Source organism: Monodon monoceros, unplaced genomic scaffold (assembly GCF_005190385.1).
Source record: "Monodon monoceros isolate NGI ecotype Baffin Bay Population unplaced genomic scaffold, NGI_Narwhal_1 Super_Scaffold_12, whole genome shotgun sequence".
Taxonomy (NCBI): domain Eukaryota; kingdom Metazoa; phylum Chordata; class Mammalia; order Artiodactyla; family Monodontidae; genus Monodon; species Monodon monoceros.
The window spans coordinates 27,701,139-27,719,370 of NW_021703768.1; the positions used below are offsets into that span (position 1 = coordinate 27,701,139).

General features: G+C 37.3%; 1 protein-coding gene across 1 annotated transcript; it reads left to right on the plus strand.

Moving 5' to 3' along the window:
• Positions 1–16,328: 16,328 nt before the first annotated feature.
• On the plus strand, positions 16,329–17,135 carry LOC114891593 (tetratricopeptide repeat protein 9C-like). Its single transcript, XM_029215783.1, has one exon. It carries the CDS (start codon positions 16,360–16,362, stop codon positions 16,873–16,875), a length of 516 nt encoding a protein of 171 aa, XP_029071616.1. The 5' UTR covers positions 16,329–16,359; the 3' UTR covers positions 16,876–17,135.
• Positions 17,136–18,232: the final 1,097 nt, after the last annotated feature.

Genomic DNA, 18,232 nt, shown 5'->3' on the forward strand with positions numbered 1-18,232 from the left:
GCCTCAGCAGGCGGACTCTCAACCACTGTGCCACCAGGGAAGCCCCTCTTCCTTTTTTAATATATATATAGATACATATTTCTTTTTACCTTTTTCTCTCTTTGTGAGTGTGTATGTGTATGCTTCTGTGTATGCTTCTTAGTGTGATTTTGTCTGTATAGCTTGGCTTTTACCATTTGCCCTAGGGTTCTGTCTGTCCTTTTTTTTTTTTTTTTTAAATATAGCTTTTAGTGCTTATTATCATTGGTGGATTTATTTTTTGGTTTGGTTGCTCTCTTCTTTCTTTGTTCTCTTTTTTTATTACTTTTAAATTTTTTTACTTTTAATAATTAAAAAAATTTTTTATTTTAATAACTTTATATCTTTTTACTTTCTTTTTTTCTCCATTTTCTTCTAAGCTTTGCAGCTGACAGGGTCTTGGTGCTCCAGCCAGGTGTCAGGCCTGTGTCTTTGAGGTGGGAGAGCCGAGTTCAGGACATTGGTCCACCAGAGACCTCCGAGCTCCATGTAATAACAAATGGTGAAAGCTCTCCCTGAGATCTCTGTCTCAAGGCTAAGACTCAGCTCCACTCAACAAACAGCAAGCTATAGTGCTGGACACTCTATACCAAACAACTAGCAAGACAGGAACACAAACCCACCCATTAGCAGACAGGCTGCCTAAAATCATGATAAGGTCACAGACACCCCAAAACACACCACCAGACGTGGTCCTGCCCACCAGAAAGACAAGATCCAGCCTCATCCACCAGAACACAGGCACCAGTCCCCTCCACCAGCAAGCCTGCACAACCCACTGAACCACCTTTAGCCACTGGGGTCAGACACCAAAAACAACAGGAACTACAAAACTAAAGCCTGTGAAAGGAACCCCCAAACACAGTAAGCTAAGCAAAATGAGAAGACAAAGGAACACACAGCAGATGAAGGAGCAAGGTAAAAACTCACCAGACCAAACAAATGAAGAGGAAATAGGCAGTCTACCTGAAAAAGAATTCACAGTAATGATAGTAAAGATGATCTAAAATCTTGGAAATAGAATGGAGAATATACAAGAAACTTTTAACAAGGACCTAGAGGAATGAAACATCAAACAAACAATGATGAACAAAACAAAAAATGAAATTAAAAATTCTCTAGAAGGAATCAATACAGAATAACAGAGGTAGAAGAACAGAGAAGTGACCTGGATGATAAAATAGTGGAAATAATTACTGCAGAGCAGAATAAAGAAAAAAGAATGAAAAGATTTGAGGACAGTATTAAAGACTTCTGGGACAACAATAAATGCACCAACATTCGAATTATAGGGGTTGCAGAGAAAGAAGAGTAAAAGAAAGCGAGAAAATATTTGAAGAGATTATAGTTGAAAACTCCCTAATATGAAAGGAAACAGTCAATCAAGTCCAGGAAGTGCAGAGAGTCCCATACAGGATAAATCCAAGGAGAACACACCAAGACACATATTAATCAAACTACCAAAAATTAAATACAACAAAAAAATATTAAAAGCAGCAAGGGAAAAACAATAAATAACATAGAAGGGAATCCCCATAAGGTTAACAGCTGATCTTTCAGTAGAAACTCTGTGCGCCAGAAGCTAGTGGCAAGACATACTTAAAGTGATGAAAGGGAAAAACCTACAGCCAAGATTACTCAAACCAGCAAGGATCTCATTCGGATTCCACAGAGAAATTAAAACCTTTACAGACAAGCAAAAGCTAAGATAACTCAGCACCACCAAACCAGCTTTACAACAAATACTAAAGGAACTTCTCTAGGCAGGAAACACAAGAGAAGGAAAAGAGCTACAGTAACAAACCCCAAACCATTAGGAAAATGGTAATAGGAACACACATATCGATAATTACCTTAAAAGTAAATGGATTAAATCTTCCACCAAAAAATATGGACTGGCTGAATGGATACAAAACCAAGACCCATATATATACTGTCTACAAGAGACCAACATCAGACCTAGGGACACATGCAGACTGAAAGTAAGGGGATGGAAAAAGATATTCCATGCAAATGGAAATAAAAAGAGAGCTGGAGTAGCAGTCGTCATATCAGACAAAATAGACTTTAAAGATTATTACAAGAGACAAAGAAGGACACTACATAATGATCAAGGAATCAATCCAAGAAGAAGATATAACAACTATAAATATTTATGCATCCAACACAGAAGCACCTCAATACATGAGGCAAATGCTAACGGCCATAAAAGGGGAAATCGACTGTAACACAATCATAGCAGGGGATTTTAACACCCCACTTTCACCAATGGACAGATCATCCAAAATGAAAATAAGTAAGAAAACACAAGCTTTAAATGACACATTAAACAAGATGGACTTAACTGATATCTATAGGACATTCCATCCAAAAAGAACAGAATACCTCTCTTCTCAAGTGCTCATGGAACATTCTTCAGGATACATCATATCTTGGGTCATAAATCAAGCCTTCGTAAATTAAGAAAATTGAAATCGTATCAAGTATCATTTCTGACCACAATGCTATGAGACTAGATGTCAATTACAGGAAAAAAAATCTATAAAAAATACAAACACGTGAGGTCTAAACAATACACTACTAAATAACCAAGAGATCACCAAAGAAATCAGAGAGGAAACAAAAAAATATCAGGAAACAAATTACAGTGAAAACATGACTCCCAAAAACCTATGGGATGCAGCAAAAGCAGTTCTAAGAGGGAAGTGTATAGCAATACAATCCTACCTCAAGAAACAAGAAACATCTCAAATAAACAACTTAACCTTACACCTAAAGCAATTAGAGAAAGAAAAACAAAAAAACCCCCAAAGTTAGCAGAAGGAAAGAAATCATAAAGATCAGATCAGAAATAAATGAAAATGAAGGAAACGATAGCAAAGATCAATAAAACTAAAAGCCAGGTCTTTGAGAAGATAAACAAAACTGATAAACCATTAGCCAGAATCATCAAGAAAAAAAGGGAGAAGACTGAAATCAATAGGATTAGAAATGAAAAAGAAGTAACAACTGACACTGCAGAAATACAAAGGATCATGAGAGATTAATACAAGCAACTATATGCCAATTAAATGGACAACCTAGAAGAAATGGACAAATTCTTAGAAAAGCACAACCTTCTGAGACTGAACTAGGAAGAAATAGAAAATATAAACAGCCCAATCACAAGCACTGAAATTGAGACTGTGATTAAAAACCTTCCAACAAAGAAAAGCCCAGGACCAGATGGCTTCACAGGCGAATTCTATCAAATATTTAGAGAAGAGCTAACACCTATCCTTACCAAACTCTTCCAAAATATAGCAGAGGGAAGAACACTTCCAAACTCATTCTACGAGCCCACCATCAAGCTGAAACCAAAACCAGACAAAGATGTCACAAAGAAAGAAAACTACAGGCCAATATCACTGATAAACATAGATGCAAAAATCCTCAACAAAATACGAGCAAACAGAATCCAACAGCACATTAAAAGGATCATACACCATGATCAAGTGGGGTTTATTCCAGGAATGCCAGAATTCTTCAATATATGCAAATCAATCAATGTGATACACCATATTAACAAATTGAAGGAGAAAAACCATATGATCATCTCAATAGATGCAGAAAAAGCTTTTGACAAAATTCAACACCCATTTATAATAACCCTCCAGAAAGTAGGCATAGAGGGAACTTAACATAATAAAGGCCATATATGACAAACCCACAGCCAACATCGTTCTCAATGGTGAAAAACTGAAACCATTTCCAGAAAGATCAGGAATAAGTCAAGGTTGTAACTCTCACCAGTATTATTCAACACAGTTTTGGAAGTTTTAGCCACAGCGATCAGAGAAGAAAAAGAAATAAAAGGAATCCAAATCCGAAAAGAAGAAGTAAAGCTTTCACTTTACTTCTGTTAGTAAGAAGTTTCTCTTCTGCAAACAAAAAAAGCTGTTTGCAGATGGCATGATACTATACATAGAGAATCCTAAAGAGGCTACCAGAAAAGTACTAGAGCTAATCAATGGATTTGGTATAATAGCAGGATACAAAATTGATGCCCAGAAATCTCTTGCAATCCTATACACTAAAGATGAAATATCTGAAAGAGAAATTAAGGAAACACTCCCATTTACCAATGCAACAAAAAGAATAAAATACCTAGGAATAAACCTACCTAAAGAGACAAAAGACGTATATGAAGAAAACTGTAAGACACTCATGAAAGAAATTAAAGATGATACAAACAGATGGAGAGATATACCATGTTCTTGGACTAGAAGAATCAACATTGTGAAAATGACTATACTAACCAAAGCAATCTGCAGATTCAATGCAATCTCTATTAAACTACCAATGGCATTTTTCACAGAACTAGAACAAAAAATTTCATAATTTGTATAGAAACACAAAAGACCCCGAATAGCCAAAGCAATCTTGAGAAGGAAAACCTGAGCTGGAAGAATCAGGCTCCCTGACTTCAGAGTATACTACAAAGCTACAGTAATCAAGACAGTATGGTACTGACACAAAAACAGAGACTAGTTCAATGGAACAGGATAGAAAGCCCAGAGATAAACCCACACATATACGGTCACCTTATCTTTGATGAAGGAGGCAAGAATATACAATGGAGAAAAGACAGCCTCTTCAATAAGAGGTGCTGGGAAAATTGGACAGCTACATGTAAAGGAATGAAATTAGAACACTCCCTAACAGCATACACAAAAATAAACTCCAAATGGATTAAAGACCTAAATGTAAGGCCAGACACTATAAAACTCTTAGAGGAAAATATAGGCAGAACACTCTATGACATAAATCATAGCAAGATACTTTTTCAACCACCTCCTAGAGAAATGGAAATAAAAATTAACAAATGGGGCCTAATGAAACTTCAAAGCCTTTGCACAGCAAAGGAAACCATAAACATGATGAAAAGACAGCTCTCAGAATGGGAGAAAATATTTGCAAATGAAGCAACCAACAAAGGATTAATCTCCAAAATTACAAGCAGTTTCTACAGCTCAATATCAAAAAAAAAAAAACCCAGTCCAAAAATGGGCAGAAGACCTAAATAGACATTTCTCCAAAGAAGATATACATATTGCCATCAAACACATGAAAGGATGCTCAACAACACTAATCATTAGAGAAATGCAAATCAAAACCATGATGAGGTATCACCTCACACTGGTCAGAATGGCCATTATCAAAAAATCTACGAACAATAAATGCTGGAGAGGGTGTGGAGAAAAGGGAACCCTCTTGCACTGTTGGTGGGAATGTAAATTAATACAGCCACTATGGAGAACAGTATGGAGGTTCCTTAAAACACTAAAAATAGAACTACCATATGACCCAGCAATCCCACTACTGGGCATATACCCTGAGAAAACCATAATTCAAAAAGAGACATGTACCACAATGTTCATTGCAGCACTGTTTACAATAGCCAGGACATGGAAGCAACCCAAGTGTCCATCGACAGATGAATAGATAAAGAAGATGTGGCACATATATACAATGGAACATTACTCAGCCATAGAAAGAAACGAAATTGAGTTATTTGTAGTGAGGTGGATGGACTCAGAGACTGTCATACAGAGTGAAGTAAGTCAGAAAGAGAAAAACAAATACTGTATGCTAACACATATATATGGAATCTAAAAAAAAAAAAAAAAAGGTTGTGAAGAACCTAGAGGCAGGACAGGAATAAAGACGCAGACATAGAGAATGGATGTGAGGACACGGTGATGGGGTAGGGTAAGCTGGGACGAAGTGAGAGAGTGGCATGGATTTATATATACTACCAAATGTAAAATAGATAGCTAGTGGGAAGCAGCCCCACAACACAGCGAGATCAGCTCAGTGCTTTGTGAACAGCTAGAGGGGTGGGATAAGGAGGGTGGCAGGGAGACGCAAGAGAGAGGAGATATGGGGATATATGTATATATATGGCTGATTCACTTTGTTACAAAGCAGAATGTAGCACACCATTGTAAAGCAATTATACTCCAATAAAGATGTTAAAGAAAAATACATTCAAATACAAAAATTACACTCTACCTTGGAAAACTGTATCTTTACAATGATTTAAAGAATATCAATTCAGCTCATGGTCATTTTGTCTTTATTTGCATTCATATCTTAATGCAGACAGACACAAACATATAAATAAAATGAAATTAAAAAATTTTAAACTCATAACAGTGAGTACATTTTGGTTAAGAAAATAATAAAGGGGCTAGATATCCTGAAAAATTTTCCCACTAAAACATGTAGAGTGCTGAATGAAATATTTCACACATCTTTTAAATTTATGGCTCATTTAATTTCACAAAGAAATCAGAGTGGGAAACTGATGCCAAATCTTCAGCCGCTCAGGGCATTTGATGACCTCTGTGCCCTGAAGCTTGGGTATGAAGAGGGGTGGACGGGCAGCTTATGGAGAAGGAACTGAGACCCCAGATTAAAGCTGGGACCCCTGACGGCCTGCACCCTCAGTGAAAGTTTGCTGTATTATCCTTTATACATTTTTGTATGCCTGGAGTATTTCTATATATTTATTTATTTTATTATTTATTTATTTATTTTTTGCAGTACGTGGGCCTCTCACTGTTGTGGCCTCTCCCGTTGCAGAGCACAGACTCCGGACGCGCAGGCCCAGCGGCCATGGCTCACGGGCCCAGCCGCTCCGCAGCATGTGGGATCTTCCCGGACCGGGGCACGAACCCGTGTCCCCTGCATCGGCAGGTGGACTCTCAACCACCGCGCCACCAGGGAAGCCCAAAAGAAAAATACATTCAAATACAAAAATTACACTCTATCTTGGAAAACTGTATCTTTACAATGATTTAAAGAATATCAATTCAGCTCATGGTCATTTTGTCTTTATTTGCATTCATACCTTAATGCAGACAGACACAAACATATAAATAAAATGAAATTAAAAACAATTTTAAACTCATAACAGTGAGTACATTTTGGTTAAGAAAATAATAAAGGGGCTAGATATCCTGAAAAAATTTCCCACTAAAAGCATGTAGAGTGCTGAATGAAGTATTTCACACATCTTTTAAATTTATGGCTCATTTAATTTCGCAAAGAAATAAGAGTGGGAAACTGATGCCAAATCTTCAGCCGCTCAGGGCATTTGATGACCTCTGTGCCCTGAAGCTTGGGTATGAAGGGATGTGGACAGGTGGCTAGTAAGATATGGAGAAGCAACTTAGACCCCAGATTAAAGCTGGGACCCTTGACGGCCTTCACCCTCAGTGAAAGTTTGCTGTATTCTCCTTTATACATTTTTGTACGCCTGGAATATTTCTATATATTTATTTTTAAATTTAAAAGAAATTAAATGCATGGGGAACTACATTTTTTTCTTGAGGGTTACATAAATTAATTTTCATTTACCTAGCTAAATATTAGAGTGAATTTTTATTTTAACAATTTTTAATTTAACGGTTTTGACCAATAATAGTATAAAAAGCACTAGATAATTGGTTCTAAATGATGGAAAGTGTGACATTGATAAGCCCAAATACTGGCTATCTAAAACTAACTTCCTCCGAGGTTTTGACTTATGTTTGACTTATTCAACCAACATAAGTGGGATACAGGCTACTCTGAGTCACTGAACACATGTCCTGCACAGTGTGAAGCCACTCCCTACTCATTCGAACATCTCCATTTTTAACTGCTCCTTCTGGTGCTGATCTTCAAGAAGTCTCCAGCTATTTACCTTCAGTGAGATAAACCCCATACGAGTGCAGATGCCCCCTTCCCCCAACCGGGAGCCCAAAGGCTTGTGCATGACTAGATTTTGGCTATATGTGCTCTTCCTTGATTTGGCTTTGGTGAAAAAGTCACCTAGAAAGACTGGATGCAACTTTTCACATCCAGTGTTTCCTTGGAGCATAATCTGAAATAAGTAAGAGTGGGCACCAAAATGTTAGCATTCCTGAGAATGGATGTACCTTTGTTTTCTCAATAAGAACAGCAACCTTCATTATGTGCCAGGAAAAAGTCTAAACACTTTCACTTTACCTTGTTTAATCCTCAAAACATTCCAGAAGAAAAATATAATCATTTCCATTTTATAGATAAGGAAATTGGGGCTCAGAGATGTTAAGTATCTTGCCAACGTGTTAAGATGCTGACAGAGTTAAGTGGTGAAGCCAGGATTTGGACCAAGGCAATTCACCTCCCCAAATACAGAGTTCTAGGCCTTTTATCTTTTCAATTATGAAGGAAGATGGCTTTGCCAGGCAGATATATGGGTAGATTGGCTTCTTTCATCTTGGCTAAACTCGGGGAGTAAGTACTAGGGAAATACTTAGCTTATATGAAAAGAATCTTTTTGTTCTGGTTTTGATCTAGTTCTCTGGCAGGCTTGTTAAGATTTGTCTTAACACGTACATTTCCCTTGCCAAAGCACACGTGGTATGTTTGGACATATGGTCTCATTTTTATGATCTTTTAACCTTTACATATTTTAAATGCTTCATGATGGGGTTAATTATTTGTGGTGACCAAGATTGGCAGCAGGTCTGATGGGGCCATGTTTAGTATCCCTAAGGAATGAGAGGATTGATACCCTGTAGAACATACTTTCAAAGATAAATATATAAATGTAAAGGAGAAATTCTTGACGCATTCATTAATAAGCAAAGTCTAGTGATATCTCATGGCAACTTGGTAAATTTATTCTGAGACCTATCATTATAAGTGGTTTTGAGATTAACCTTACTGTACTTCTAACCATTTTTAAAATGGATAAATATTGGGTAATCTGAATTTCTTAGAAAATGATCATTTAAGTATTGTTTGTCTTTATATGTACTGAACACAAAGTTGCGCTGGAGTAGTCAAAAAACTGAATATAGTAAGATTGGTTAAAAGATTCCAACCTTATTAAGCTTTAAAAATATGTCTTACATAGCTTAATGGTGTGATCTCTAAATGTCACAGAATTATAAATAACTTTAAAGCAGTTTTAACTGTAAAATGTGATAGTAAACCAAGTTCTTATCCTTCTAGGGACCCTTTGACAAGGCAGTTAAAATGAAATAAAGAAAGTTAGTGAAACACCAAGTGAAGTCAAAAACAGATGCATGGTATTCAAAGACCTTATACAATATAAAGTTTATATGGTATATGCATAATATATGTTTACCATTGCTTCAACTCCTTGGCTTTAACAAACCATGTCAGTGGGCATGAGCCTGCCTTTAGAAACAGTGAAGAGGCTAGATTCAGAGGTACAGTTTACTGAGGTTTGGATCCAGTGAATATGGTTGTGGGCCTAAATCCTGGATACCTGGATGGCTTGTTCCCCTACTCTATAAGCAGGGGGCAATTTTTTTCCCAGGGAACATTTGGCAATGTTTGCAAATATTTTTGTTTGTCGTAACTGGGGAAGGGGGTACTATTGGCACCTATTGGGTAGAGGCCAGGGATCCTGTTAAACATTTGACAGTACACAGGTGAACACCCTCTCCCTGCCCATAAAGAATTATTCAACCCCAAATACAGTAGTGTTGAAGTTGAGAAACTTTCTATAAATCAAGATGATCTAAGTTGTTTTTTATGGATACAGGCAGCTTTCAGATTGGATCTCAGAAAAGTCTCTCATGCTGTGAAGCTAATTCAAAAAGTCAATCTGCCATCCAAAGGCTCTCACTCCATCCCACCTGGTCAGCAACCCTTGCCAGCACTGGTGTTCCTCCAAAGTGGCTCCTGCTCTGGTGGACCAGCCCCATATGCCCACAACAGTTGTGGCCAAACCTCTCAGCCAGCCTGGCCAGGGACCAGCCTCACCCACCAGTGTACCTGCAGCACCAAAACAGGAGGACACGTGCAGCCCACACATGGGGTATCCTGGAGTATATAGCTCTGGTGACCAGGTGGAGATTGCGCCACTGGGCACCACAGGACACCTTCTACGTATGGCCACTCTTTCAAAGCTGGGAAATGTAGCTGATATACATAATACATAGAAACAAACACAGAGAGTTAGGCAAAATGAGGAGACAAAGGAATGCCTTCCAAACAAAAGAACATCCCCCCACTCCCCCAAAAAAGAACAAAATGAAATGGAGATAAGCAATTAAAGCAAATAAAGAGTTCAAAGTAACAGTCATAAATATGCTCACCAAACTTGGGAGAAGAATGGATGAACACAGTGAGAATTTCAACTAAGAGACAGAAATTATAAAAAAGAACCAATCAAAACTGAAGAATATAATAACTGAAATAAAAAAAAACACTAATGGGAATCAACAGCAGATTAGAGGATGCAGAAGAATGGATCAACAATCTAGAAGACAGGGTAGTGGAAATCACCTGATCATAAAAACAAAAAAATAAAAGAATAAATAAGAATGAGGATAGTTTAAGGGATCTCTGAGACAACATCAAGCATACTAACATTTGCATTTTAGGAGTTCCAGAAAAAGAAGAGAGAGAAAAGGTCAGAAAAACCTATTTGAAGAAATAATGCCTGAAAACTTCCCTAACCTGGTGAAGAAAACAAACATCCAAGTCCAGGAACACAGAGAGTCCCAAAGGAGATGAACTCAAAGTAACCCACACCAAGGGAACATTATAATTAAAATGCAAAATGTTAAAGATAAAGAATCTTAAAAGCATCAAGAGGAAAACAACTAGTTATGTACAAGGGACCCCCCCCCCCCCGCATAAGACTATCAGATGATCTTTCAGCAAAAACTTTACAAGCCAGAAGGGACTGACACTATATACTCAAAGTGCTGAAAGAAAACAAAAACAAAAACCTTACAACCAGTAATACTTTACCTGGTAAGGTTCTCATTAAGAATTGAGGGAGAGATAAAGAGTTTTCTAGACAAGCAAAAGCTAAAGGGGTTCATCACCAGTAAGCTGGCCTTACAAGAAATGTTAAAGGGACTTCTTTAAAAGGAAAAGAAAAGGTCATAACTAGAAATAAGAAAATTAAGAAGGAAAAAATCTCACTGGTAAAGGCAAACATACACTAAAAGTAGTGGATCAACCACCTATAAAGCTAGTACGAGGGTTAAAAGACAAAAGTAGTAAAAATCATCTATAGCTACAATAATTAGTTAAGCAATACACAAAATAAAAAGATGTAAAATATGATGCCAAAAACATAAAACATGTGGTAGGAGGGAGTAAATATGTAGTGCTTTTAGAATGTGCATGAACTTAAGCAACCATCAACTTAAAATAGACTGCTATATACAAAGGTTGTTATAAATGAACCTCATGGTAACCACAAACCAAAAACCTATAACAGATATACAAAAATAAAGAGAAAGGAACACAAACATAGCACTAAAGAAAGTCATCAAATCACAAGGAAAAAGAACAAGAAAAGAAATGAACAGAGAACTGTAAAAATAACCAGAAAAAATTATCAAAATAGCAATAAGTACATATCTATCAATAATTAGTTTAAATGTAAAGGGACTAAATGCTTCAATCGAAACACATAGGATGGCTGAATGAATTTTTTAAAAACCTATCTATATGCTGCCTACAAGAGACTCACTTCAGATCTAAAGACACACAAACCAAAAATGAAGTGTTGGAAAAAGATATTCCGTGGAAATGAAAAGCAAAGCTAGGATAGCAATACTTATAGCAGGCAAAATAGACTTTAAAACAAAGACTATAACAAGGGACAAAGAAGGGCATTACATAAAGGGATCAATCTAAGAAGATATAACACTTGTAAATATCTATGCAACCAATATAGGAGTATGTAAATAAATAAAGCAAATAGTATTAAATATAAATGGAGATGTTGACAATAATACAATAATAGTAGGAGACTTTAATACCCCCTTACATCAATGGATAGATCCTCCAGACAGAAAATCAATTAGGAAACATTGGCCTTAAATGACACATTAGACAAATGGACTTAATAGATAAATAGAACATTACACTGAAAAACAACAGAAAACGAATTATTTTCAAGTGCAAATGGTACATTCTCCAGCTTAGATCACATGTTAGGTCACAAAACAAGTCTCAATAAATTTAAGAAGGTTGAAATCATATCAAGCATCTTTTCCTACCACAGTGGTATGAAACTAGAAATTAATTACAAGGAAAAAACACAAACACGTGGAGGCTAAACCACATTCTATTAAACAACCAATGGATTGTGAAGAAAAAAAAATACCTTGAGGCAAATGAAAATGAAAACACAATGTTCCAAAACCTACAGGACACAGCAAAAGCAGTTCTAAGAGGGCAGTATATAGTGCTACAGGCATACCTCAGAAAATAAGAAAAAATCTTAAATAAACAATCCAACCTCACACCTAAAAGAACTGGAAAAAGAAGAACAAAGCCCAGAGTCTATATACCAATAACAAAGTATCAGAAATAGAAATTAAGAAAACAATCCTATTTACAACTGCATCAAAAAGAACAAATACCTGGGAATAAATCTAACCAAGAATATGAAAGATCTATACAATGAAAACTATAAGACACTGATGAAAGAAATTGAAGACAACATAAATAAATAGAAAGATATACCATGCTCATGCACTGGAAGAATTAATATTTTTAAAAGGTCCATACTACTCAAAGCAATCTACAGATTCAATGCAATTCCTGTCAAAATATAGATGGCATCTTTCACAGAACTAGAACAAATAATCCTAAAATTTGCAGGGAACCACAAAAGACCCTAAATAGCCAAAGCAATCTTAAGAAAGAAGAACAAAGCTAGAGGGATCATGCTCCCTGATTTTGAACTATATAACAAAGCTGTAGTAATCAAAACTGTATGGTACTGGCACAAAAACAGACATACAGATCAATGGAACAGAATAGAGAGTACAGAAATAAACCCATGCTAATATGTTCAAATAATTTATGACAAAGGAGTCAAGAATAAATAATGGGGAAAAGACAGTCTTTTTAATAAATTGTGCTGGAAAAATTAGACAGCTATATGCAAAAGAAAGAGAGTGGATCACTTTCTTACACCATATACAAAAATAAACTCAAAATAGATTAAAGACTTAAATGTAACACCTGAAACCATAAAACTCCTAGAAGAAAACGTAGGTAGTATGCTCTCTGACATCAGTTTTAATAATATATTTTTTGGATCTGTCTCCTCAGGTAAGGGCAACAAAAGCAAAAATAAACAAATGGGACTACATCAAACTAAAAAGCTTGTACAGTTGTGGAAACCCCCAACAAAATGAAAAGTTAATCTACTGAATGGGAGAAGATATTTACAAATGATACACCCAATAACCAATATATACAAAGAACTCACACAACTCAATATGGAAAAACAATCAGATTAAAAATGTGCAGAGGACCTGAACAGCCATTTTTCCAAGAAGGACATACAAATGGACAGCAGGCACATGAAAAAATACTCAACATCCCTAATCATTAGGGAAATACAAATCAAAACTACAATGAGATACCATCTTATGCCGGTCAAAATAACTATTATCAAAATGACTACAAAAAAGTGTTGGCAAGGATGTAAAGAAAAGAGAAGCTTGTGCACTGTTGGTGGGGATGTTAATTGGTGCAGCCACTGTGGGGAACAGTATGGAAGTTCCTCAAAAAATTAAAAATAGAAGTACCATATGATACAGCAATTCCAGTTCTGGGTATTTACCAGAAAACAAAAACCCTAATTTGAAAAGATATATGCATCCTTATGTTCATTGAGGCATTATTTACAATAGCCAAGATATGGAAGCAATATCCATCAATAGATGAATAAAGATGTGGTATGTGGTATATATAAATAAATAAATAAATAAATAAATATATATATATATATATATATATATATACACACACACACACACACAATAGAATAGTAATCAGCCATAAAAAGAATCAAATCTTGCCATTTGTGACAACACTGATGGACCTAGAGGTTTTGCTAAGGTATTATTATACTTAGTGAAATAAGTCAGACAGAGAAAAACAAATACTGTATGTTTTTACTTATATGTGGAATCTAAAAAACAAAAGAAACAAACAAAACAAAGCAAAGAAAGTCTCTAGATACAGAGAACAAACTGGTGGTCACCAGAGGGGAGTGAGTGGGGTATTGGGCAAATCCATGAGGGGATTAAGAGGTACAAACTTCCAGTTATAAAATAAATAAGTTAACAGAGATGTACAGCATAGGGAATACAGTAAAAAACATCATATTAACTTTGTATGGTGACAGATAGTTACTAGACTTATCATGGTGATCAATTCACAATGTATGTAACTCACTCTGTTGTACACCTGAAACTGATTCATTGTTTGCCAACTATATTTCAATTTGAAAAGTCAAACTGGGACTTCCCTGGTGGCACAGTGGTTAAGAATCCACCTGCCAACACAGGGGACACTGGTTTGAGCCCTGGTCCGGGAAGATCTCACATGCTGCAGAGCAACTAAGCCCATGCGCCACAACTACTGAGCCTGAGCTCTAGAGCCTGCGAGCCAAAACTACTGAGCCCACGTGCCAAAACTACTGAAGCCCGCACGCCCAGAGCCGGTGCTCTGCAACAAGAGAAGCCACCGCAATGAGAAGCCCACGCACCGCAATGAAGAGTAGCCTCTGCTCACCACAACTGGAGAAAGCCCACGTGCAGCAATGAAGACCCAACACAACCAAAAACAAATAAATAAATAACATTGATTCTAAATAAATAAAAAGTCAAACTGAATAAAGTGCCTGGGGCAGAATTTAGCCTCCAGATTGATTAATGACTATCCTGAAATATAAGCTTTAATCTTGCTAAGTTTATTATTAACCATCCCAGACACTCTTAAACATTTAATCTGTAGAGAAAAAACCTTAACTCTTTGTTCTTGGGCAGGAACCTTTATCCAAGGTGTTCCACAGAGTGTTGGCTTTGGGGTAAGCTGCCCAGGTTCAAATCTAAGCTTTTCATTTATTAGCGAAAGACATTGAACAAGTTACTCCATATTTCTCTGCCACAGTTTCCTCATCTGTAATATAGGGATAATAGTACTTAACCCACAGGGCTGTTGGGGGAATAAATGAATAAATAAATGTCATATCTCCTCTAATGCTTCATATAGTGTGACAATAACAGAAGGAAGACTAAAAATAGAGTCCGAATTACAAGGGTCTAATCTAAACTCTGTTCCCAACTAGCTGTGTGACCTTGAACAACTGAGCGTGATTATACAATTGGAGGGATTGAATTAAATAATCTCTGAAGCACCCTCTAGAATTAACATTCTATAGTTAGGAGTATGTTTTCTACAAACGCTTGCTTTAAGTGGGGCCTCAAAATAGAGTGGGAAGAAAGCATAATAGAAAAAAAGAAATATAAGGTGAAACAAAAACAAAGAAGAAAAGGTTATTAGGAAAGGAGGACAATGAGAAATAAAAGGCAAATGTATGCAGGTTCAATCAGACAACTGGTTGATATTTTCTATTTTTAAAAAACACTGGTTATATATACAATGGAATATTACTGTCATAAAAAGAAACAAAATTGAGTTATTTGTAGTGAGGTGGATGGACCTAGAGTCTGTCATACAGAGTGAAGTAAGTCAGAAAGAGAAAAACAAATACTGTATGCTGAAACATATATATGGAATCTAAGAAGAAAAAAAGGTCATGAAGAACCTATGGGCAAGATGGGAATAAAGACGCAGACCTACTAGAGAATGGACTTGGGGATATGGGGAGGGGGAAGGGTAAGCTGTGACAAAGTGAGAGAGTGGCATGGACATATATACACTACCAAATGTAAAACAGATAGCTAGTGGGAAGCAGGCACATAGCATAGGGAGATCAGCTTGGTGCTTTGTGACCACCTAGAGGGGTGGGATAGGGAGGGTGGGAGGGAGATGCAAGAGGGAAGAGATATGGGAACATACGTATATGTATAAGTGATTCACTTTGTTATAAAGCAGTAACTAACACACCATTGTAAAGCAATTATACTCCAATAAAGATGTTAAAACAAAAAACACAAAACCAAACATTGGCTGAATTTTGTAGTACGGCCTTCGCTTTTTCATGGAGGCTCCTTACACTGGAGTCACCGCTTTAGGAAATCGATTAATTTCTGGCTTTACTCCTCCCACGTCCTCTCCCTGATTAATCCCCTGCACGTCTAGAGCTTGAAAAATAACTGCAGAGAAGAAAGGAAGGGGCTGTAGTAGAATCAAGGAAACCTCATTCCCTGAGAGGCCTCCTGGAGAAGGAGAATTTCCTGCCTTTTTAAGTGGGGTAACAAAATTGGTTATTTCACTCCTATCCCCAGAGCTTCGGTTGCTCTTGCACTTCCCACTTCCTCAAGAGCACTGGGTGACAAAGTTATGGAGAAGCGCCTGCAGGAGGTCCAGCTGTACAAGGAGGAAAGGAACCAATGTTACCAGGAAGGGAAGTGCCGAGATGCTGTGTGTGGGTACCATCGAGCTCTGCAGCAGCTGCGGGGTCTGGATCCAAGTCTGCCCTCCCCGATACCTAATCTGGGACCTCAGGGCCCGGCCCTCACACCTGAACAGGAAAACGTACTGCACACCACCCAGACAGACTGCTACAACAACTTAGCTGCCTGTCTTCTTCAGATGGAGCCAGTAAACTATGAACGGGTGAAAGAATACAGTCAGAAGGTCCTGGAACGACAGCCTGATAATGCCAAGGCCCTGTATCGGGCTGGGGTGGCCTCTTTCCACCTGCAGAACTATGACCAGGCTCAGCACTACCTCATGGCTGCTGTCAATAGGCAGCCAAAAGACGCCAGTGTCCGGCGGTACCTTCAGCTAATGCAGTCAGAACTCAGCAGCTACCATCGGAAAGAGAAGCAGCTCTACCTGGGCATGTTTGCTTAACAAAGAAGAAAGATACCCCTCCACTGGAACTTAGGTGAACCATTAAAGACCCATCAAGGGGAAACCTGAGCCTCAGCAAGAGAAATTAACCCCATACCTCTGACAGAGGTGAACTTCTATTTTGTTTCTAGTTCTGCACAAACTCTTTATTGCTTACATAGCCTGTGTCTGTTTTTGTTTCTCCATCTATGTATTTATATGGCTTTTAATATGTGGTATTATTAGGGACATTTGCCTTGAGAAATACAACCAGAAAACATTCATCAGTTATGGGTGGAATTAATCATATCTTTGGCACAGATTTTAATGATAGATGTTGGTAGATGTAGTCATTTACAAAGGAGAACGCTAGCAGTGGATGAAGTAATAAGGAAGGAAGAAAGGAGTTTCTTCCTTCGTTTCCTCAGATGCCCAAAGCCAAAGTTACACAGGCCACAAACTGGCAAATATATATACTGTGAAACTAGACAATTATAAATTGGCCCCACACGGCTCAGAACGAAAGATTTGAAATTAACCATCTTGATTAAAATAATTCCTTTTTCTTAATGTTCCACATACATTCAGATTCTTTTTCCCCCACAAAAGTATCTAGTTCCTCTTGTTTCTCTTGGTAATTTCTAGTCCTTCCTATTGTTCACACTCAGATCACTAGTATAGTATACTTATTTATTTTTTTTATTAAACCCTTCTGTCTTAAAACCTCTGGAGTCAAGCATTTAAGTATATATTTTGTAATCTTTTAAAAGCCCTCATGCCAAAAAAACACTCGTAAACATTTTAATTTTTAATAGGTGCACATCTATAGTATGCTCATTTCTCTAAAAAAACATAGGAAAGACAGTTTACCAAGTCTTCTAGAAACAATACCATAAAAGAACAGGATAAGAACATAGATCTGTTCTTTACCTGTTACCCGCCCCCTTGTATTTTGCAAGAGCTCACTTCCTTAAAGAGGAGGGAAACGGTGAGGAAAGGTTCTCTTTCCTTAGTGCCTTTTAAGCACCAGTGAACTTTCTGAAAGCTTTGTTGGGCATGGGTGCAGGAGCAGATCTGGTGCAGTCATGGCTCAGTAGGAGGTTTCATCAGCTGGGAGCTCCTTTGTCATTCTGCTAATGTCCACAATATATGAGTTGTACAGAGTAGATGAGACCATAATAGCACTGCCTCTACCTTTATGAGTGAAGGTAATAAGCATGTGTCATTAGCCATCATATAACCACAGACAGATTTCCGACAAAAACCCCTTAGTCTTGCCAAGTGTACACGAGCTCTTCTCCCTTTATCAGTAATGCATCTCTCTCATGAGCTAGGCTCCTCTTTGAGTCTCCCTGTACCCTTCAATAATACAACCATC

What these genes read in the sequence shown, in the direction of transcription:
- LOC114891593 (XM_029215783.1), top strand. Translation starts at nt 16,360, where the DNA reads ATGGAGAAGCGCCTGCAGGAGGTCCAGCTGTACAAGGAGGAAAGGAAC.